The sequence below is a fragment of the Melitaea cinxia genome, chromosome 12, assembly GCF_905220565.1.
Source record: "Melitaea cinxia chromosome 12, ilMelCinx1.1, whole genome shotgun sequence".
Classification (NCBI taxonomy): Eukaryota; Metazoa; Arthropoda; class Insecta; order Lepidoptera; family Nymphalidae; genus Melitaea; species Melitaea cinxia.
The window spans coordinates 16298850-16306136 of NC_059405.1; the positions used below are offsets into that span (position 1 = coordinate 16298850).

Sequence of the window (7287 nt, forward strand, 5' to 3'; positions counted from 1 at the left end):
TCGTGCCCCAGCTGCCGCAGGGCGCGAGCCCGCGCTCGCTGTCGTCGGCGTCGCTGGCGCTGGACGACGAGCAGCACGCGCCGCTCGCGCCGCCGCACCAGGACTACGCGCGCACCAAGACCAAGTGAGTGTGGCGCACCACGGCGCACCAACGCGCACCACCGCGCACCACTGCTAACTAGCTAGCACCACTACCGTACACTACCGCGCGCCACTGAACACCAAGACCAAGTGAGTGTGGTGCACCACGGCGCACCACCGCGCACCACCGCGCACCACCGCGCACCACTGCTAACTAGCTTGCACCACTACCGCACACTACCGCGCACCACTGAGCACCATGACCAAGTGTATGTTTGTATCTAACCCGTACGGCAGCCGAGGTGCGATCTCGCTAGGAGACCTTAGAACGAATTTCCACTTATACGAGTCCTCTTAAATGACTCACTTGGATCTCAGTACCCCGCCTCTTAAACCCAACCAAACTCATCCCGTGGCCAGCGGCATGCTCGTTCCGAAAAAAAAGTGAGTGTTAACACACTACAGCGCACCACGGCGGACTAGCGCGCACTACTGCCTGCACGCTACTGCAGACCGACGGCCATCACTGTGCATCGCCGTACCTATCGCGGACTACCGCTACAGACCTATTGTGCGCTCTTCGGTCATCTTTGAGCGACAACAACCGACTTGCCTTTTTTGAAAAAAAAAAAAACCTTTTCAATTACCAAAGCTAACACCAATATGTACCTAAAAACTGATAAATTAACAAACTTAGTTCTTTTTTGCAATTACTTAAAAACAAGACTAGTGTCTAGATGAGAATCTTGAATTAATATCTCTTTTTTTAAAGACTATGTTATAATGAAGATATAAATAGGCTATAATTTAACACGCTGTGGCAGGGAGCGTGACTACCGCCACGAGCTGCTGGGCGAGGCCATGCGCGCCGGCACGCCCTTCGCGCTGTGGAACGGGCCCACCGTCGTGGCGTGGCTGGAACTGTGGGTGGGCATGCCGGCCTGGTACGTGGCCGCCTGCCGGGCCAACGTTAAGTCCGGGGCGATCATGTCCGCGCTGTCCGACCAGGAGATCCAGCGGGAGATTGGTGAGTGGAAAAAAATAAATATGCAGATACACACACACACACACACACACACACGCACACACGCACGCATACTTGACACAGAGACTTGTGAGTATGTAACACATGTCCAAGTAGATTTCAGAAACGTGGACCACAGATACGTGACGCATCTAAACATTGTAACTGCATAATGACTGATATTCACTGCACTTAAGAATGATAAAGACATCATTTGTACATCACTTTAATTTTATTTTATACTAGCAGAGCCGGCAGACGTAGTCCTGCCCGGAATAGCTATCACCGAATTTGATTGCTGACATAGCAACGACAGCGCCATCTACCGAGCCCAATTGTATTATGAAATTACTCATGAACCCACGAACACACGAAATTTTAACAGAATTTGAGCAGCCGCTTAGGAGAAGTTAGGTGATAAACACACGTACAGAAGTATTATATATATTAAGATGTAAAATGCAAAATTTCAGTGTCAGAATGCATTTCACTAGGATATCTTTCGTCTCATAACTTTTAAAGTCAGTCACAAGTACAATAACTTAAAATATCCTATTCTATTCCACAATTCAAAAACATGATTCCATAGGATACCTTCCGTCTTGTAACTTTAGAAGTCAGTCACTGTCCAAACAGATTAAAATTTTGTGTTGTATACCTATAGACATGTTTATAGAGAAACTATCTATACGTGCATTTGTACAGTCCACTATGATGAATGATGGTCAAATCAGTCGCAAATAAACTTGCATTCAAACTACACGTCGTTTTCTTAAAACCAATCGCCGCAAGCAAATATCAACCTTATTCAATTGAACAGTCACTAAGACGGTAAATTGAAATGTATACAATTCCAGGCATCAGCAATCCCCTGCACCGGTTGAAGCTCCGGCTGGCCATACAAGAGATGGTGTCCCTGACGTCTCCGTCCGCGCCCCGGGGCACCGCCTGCGCGGCGCTGGCCTTCGGGGACATGAACCACGAGTGGATCGGCAACGTGTGGCTGCCCTCGCTGGGTGAGTCTGGTCACTGGTCACTGGCCCCGGGGCTCTCTTCTCGTGGGAGGGGTCACAGCTTCCGAGTGCTTGCTACTGCTGGGCCGGGGTCTCCCTTCCAGTTAAAGAAGGTTGAATTAAGCCCTAAGTATATGTGTATATGTGAATGTATGTGTGTAAGCATATGTATGTATGTATATATGTATGTATAATTTTATAATCTACTAGCTGACCTGGCGAACTTCGTATCACCTTATTCTTTTCTGAAATATAATAATAACATAATATATCAAAATAAAATATAGCCTATCTTTTAAGTTGGATCAAACTGCACACGGTGTTCAAATTTGATTAAAATCGCTTAAGTAGTTTAGGAGTCCATTGAGGACAAACATTGTGACACGAGATTTATATATATTAAGATTGTGATGTGTTCTAATTTCTATAACAATTATTTGTACACTTCCTAGCCGCTTTTCTATACGCTGTCCTATACCCAAAGGTTGTCTGGAAGAAATCGCTCTTTTAGCGATGAGACCGCCTTTGTACATCTTCCTCAAATTATACTACTTTTGTTTGTATCTTTTAATGGTGTGCAATAAAGAATATTATTATTATTAAGCCACAAGTGTTGCCTTTGGCTGCAAAAATTGCATTATCAATATATTGACACAAATAGTATTAACCTTGATAATTTTTATCCCATTCATTCATTAGATTAATGGCTTCCTATAATTTTTTTAATCAATATTTATTTTTGCTTGCTGCTTTTCACGTGCTGTGTGGCTACGGCACTAAAGAATTTAGCCACCCCCTCTCTTCCCGTGGGTGTCGTAAGAGGCGACTAAGGGATAACAAGATTCCACAACCACCTTGGAACTTAAGAAGCCGACCGATGGCGGGATAACCATCCAACTGCTGGCTTTGAAATACACAGGCCGAAGACGGGCAGCAGCGTCTTCGGTGCGACAAAGCCAGTACTGCGGTCACCAACCCGCCTGCCCAGCGTGGTGACTATGGGCAAAACACATGAGTTCACGTTATTTTTGGCGTAAACTTGTGGAGGCCTATGTCCAGCAGTGGACTGTATAGGCCGTAATGATGATGATGATGTGTAAGCATATGTATGTATGTATATATGTATGTATAATTTTATAATCTATTGTGATGTATTCTAATTTCTATAACAATTATTTGTACACTTCCTAGCCGCTTTTCTATGCGCTGTCCTATACCCAAAGGTTGTCTGGAAGAAATCGCTCTTTTAGCGATAAGACCGCCTTTGTACATCTTCCTCAAATTATACTACTTTTGTTTGTATCTTTTAATGGTATGCAATAAAGAATATTATTATTATTATTAAGCCACGAGTGTTGCCTTTAGCTACCAAATGGCATTATCAGTATATTGACACAAATAGTATTAACCTTGATAATTTTTATCCCATTCATTCATTATTAATGTCTTCCTATAATTTTTTTATCCAATATTTATTTTTGTTGATAATGTAGGGTAGTTCTGAAATGTATCCAATACTATTCAATGTAGACAATAACTATTCGTTCATAAGAAAGATATTGGACAAGTAAAATAAGATGTTCCAATAAACTTTTTATGAAAATGTATAAGTTTATTTCAACATTTGAAAGAATTGGAAAAAATTGGGTTTAAAAAAATGTAATCCAATTTGGATAAGTCTAAAACAATAAAATTCAACTTAAGGATGAGTGAGTATAAATATATATTTAAAAATTAAAATAAATGATAAATTTTCAGGTTTACCTCAGTACAGAACTACTTTTATGGAGTGTCTGGTCGACGCGCGGATGTTGGAGCATCTCACGAAAAGAGATCTACGGACTCAGTTAAAGATGGTCGACAGTTTTCACAGGTTCGTTACTTTTGAAAAATTTTAGCTGGGATAGTCTAAAAAAATGTTTTTGCCTTTAATCCCGATCCTAAGAAGGCTTTATAACTCAAGACAACATCCGCTCATAGTAGCAAATTTTACAGACGACCGAGGAGTGAAATGTATTGTCTGTATTGGCATTTGTGGGCTTTAAGAATTTTTTTTTATCTATGTTGATATCATGATAGCTATATACGAGTATACCTAATCGATTCAAGTGATTGCAAGAAAACGGCATATGGCACCAGACTAGGGAAACAACAAAGAATAGTGTGAGCGGGACAGTTTTCCTACTGCTATTTACCGCTGCTGGGCACTTTGTTCGAAGAACCAATGGTTTGGGTTCCAAGATAGTAGAATGGTGATCTTACGCCGAGAAGAGCATTATTCTTAGATCCACATCATGATAGACAAACGAAGAAGTCGCTAGAATACATTGCGTCTGGTGGTGCAGAACTGTGAATGCTCATACAGTCCTCCTTTGCGCTTTCTTCTTTACTTATATTGAACTTTTTTCTTGCCAACTCGCTTTTAATGACTAACTTAACCCAAATGAAAATAATCTTGACTGGACGTCAAAGACTCATCGACGAACATAACTGTACACAGAACGTCCCTTCACTTCGGCGTGGCGTGTCTGAAGCGCGTCGGATATTCCGTCAGAGCGTTGGAAGAACGACGCCGCGCCTCCGAACACACCGTGCGAGACGTGCTCGTGTGGACCAACGAGCGACTGCAGCGCTGGCTGCTGGCCATCAACCTCAAGGTGAGCGAGTGTGTGTGCGTGTGTGCACGTGTTGGCGTTTGAGCGTGTGCGCGTGTGAGCGTGTAAGCGTGTGAGCGTGTGAGCGTGTGCGCGTGTGAGCGTGTGCGCGTGTGCGCGTGTGAGCGTATGAGCGTGTGCGCGTGTGAGCGTGTGCGCGTGTGAGCGTGTGAGCGTGTGCGCGTGTGCGCGTCTGAGCGTGTGCGCGTGGGCGCGTGTGAGCGTGTGCGCGTGTGAGCGTGTGCGCGTGTGCGCGTGTGAGCGTCTGCGCGTGTGAGCGTGTGCGCGTGTGAGCGTGTGCGCGTGTGAGCGTGTGCGCGTGTGAGCGTGTGCGCGTGTGAGCGTGTGCGCGTCTGAGCGTGTGCGCGTGTGAGCGTGTGAGCGTGTGCGCGTCTGAGCGTGTGCGCGTCTGAGCGTGTGAGCGTGTGCGCGTGTGAGCGTGTGCGCGTCTGAGCGTGTGCTCGTGTGAGCGTGTGCGCGTGTGAGCGTGTGCGCGTGTGAGCGTGTGCGCGTGTCAGCGTGTGAGCGTGTGAGCGTGTGCGCGTGTGAGCGTGTGCGCGTGTGAGCGTGTGCGCGTCTGAGCGTGTGCTCGTGTGAGCGTGTGCGCGTGTGAGCGTGTGCGCGTGTCAGCGTGTGAGCGTGTGCGCGTGTGCGCGTCTGAGCGTGTGCGCGTGTGAGCGTGTGCGCGTGTGAGCGTGTGAGCGTGTGCGCGTCTGAGCGTGTGAGCGTGTGCGCGTCTGAGCGTGTGCTCGTGTGAGCGTGTGCGCGTGTGAGCGTGTGCGCGTCTGAGCGTGTGCTCGTGTGAGCGTGTGCGCGTGTGAGCGTGTGCGCGTGTGAGCGTGTGAGCGTGTGCGCGTGTGAGCGTGTGAGCGTGTGCGCGTGTGAGCGTGTGCGCGTGTGAGCGTGTGCGCGTGTGAGCGTGTGCGCGTGTGAGCGTGTGCGCGTCTGAGCGTGTGCTTGTGTGAGCGTGTGCTCGTGTGAGCGTGTGCGCGTGTCAGCGTGTGAGCGTGTGCGCGTGTGAGCGTGTGCGCGTGTGAGCGTGTGCGCGTCTGAGCGTGTGCGCGTGTGAGCGTGTGCGCGTGTGAGCGTGTGCGCGTCTGAGCGTGTGAGCGTGTGAGCGTATGCGCGTCTGAGCGTGTGCTCGTGTGAGCGTGTGCGCGTGTGCGCGTGTGAGCGTGTGCGCGTCTGAGCGTGTGAGCGTGTGCGCGAAATTTAAACCTACTGTGATGTGTATTTTCTCTCGCTCGTTCCAGGAGTACGCCAACAACCTGTCGGAGAGCGGCGTGCACGGGGCCCTCATAGCGCTGGACGACAACTTCGACGCCAACAGCATGGCGCTGGCGCTGCAGATCCCCACGCAGAACACACAGGTGACTAGACGCTTACACCTACACACCTACACATACACATGAACACCTACACCTGGACACCTACACCTGGACACTAAATAATAAATTTGAGAGTAAATTTGAGGTGATACCACTTGATATAACAAAACTATTAAATTCTGGCAAAAAAATAATTTAGGAACACATAAAAAAATGGGTCTCACGTCTTGCAAATTTTAACCAGGGCAATTAAAGCTAAATGAACACATTAAATGTCACAAAAAATGGCGTTTGTTTTAAAATGGAGCTTAAGGAGCTGAAAAAAAAAATTTTTTTATAAGGGGGGTATTATAAATTGTCGTTAAAGCAGCCAAAGTAGAACACTACACTTTAAAAAATATTATATTTTTGTCCAATTACGGTTTTAAAGATACAGTCCCGTAAAGGGCGCATCAGAAAGCTATCCAAATAGTAATTTTCCATCAGGTCTTATTAAGTACTGAAACAGTAAAAATAAAATCTTTTTAGTGGTTTTCCATTATATGTTCTTAACTTCTGGAACAGTAAACTTTTCAAGGGTCTATAAAATGTATATGTATTATTTGAATTCGTTTCTTCGGGATTTACACCATGTACCTTTTTATATTTGAGGCTCCGATATTTCGGCGCAGTTGCATGCGCCATGGTCACGGAAGAACTGCATGCACGCAGGTACATGGTGTAAATCCCGAAGAAACGAATTCAAATAATGTTAACAACCATGGAAATTTAAAACAATATAATGTATATGTATTTTCCAGGCGCGGCAAATACTCGAAGTGGAATTCAACAATCTCCTAGCGACGGGAACGGAAAGAAAGGCGCGCCCCCCGCACGACCACGCGCCGCCTTCCTGACACCACACCATCAACTAGGCGCCCCCAACACCCCCAACACCCCCAACACCCCCAACACCCCCAACACCCCCCACGTCCCCCGGGGCTCGTGACGGCTCGTGACGGGGGGCGAGGCCTGGGTTCAGTTTGCAGATTTAAGACACGCTTGGATCGATCGAACGGATAAAGAGTGGGATTTGTTATTTTATTATAGTCTTCAAGCATCAGTAAAGAAGACTCGAGAAAATGGATATCAGATTTTAAATTCTTTAAGATTTACTGTTACAATTTTATCTTTTAAATATTTTTACA

At 46.5% G+C, this 7287-nt stretch overlaps 1 protein-coding gene across 1 annotated transcript in view; it reads left to right on the forward strand.

Annotated features, from left to right (window-relative positions):
- Positions 1 to 6996, forward strand: part of LOC123658761 (liprin-alpha-1) — a 189751-nt gene extending 182755 nt beyond the window's left edge. Inside the window, exons 20-26 of the mRNA XM_045594097.1 lie at positions 12 to 124; positions 906 to 1108; positions 1963 to 2121; positions 3877 to 3991; positions 4619 to 4775; positions 6026 to 6142; positions 6901 to 6996. Of these exons, the coding sequence (XP_045450053.1) occupies positions 12 to 124; positions 906 to 1108; positions 1963 to 2121; positions 3877 to 3991; positions 4619 to 4775; positions 6026 to 6142; positions 6901 to 6996 (960 nt within the window). The remainder of the gene's footprint in view (positions 1 to 11; positions 125 to 905; positions 1109 to 1962; positions 2122 to 3876; positions 3992 to 4618; positions 4776 to 6025; positions 6143 to 6900) is intronic.
- The last annotated feature ends 291 nt before the right edge of the window (positions 6997 to 7287 follow it).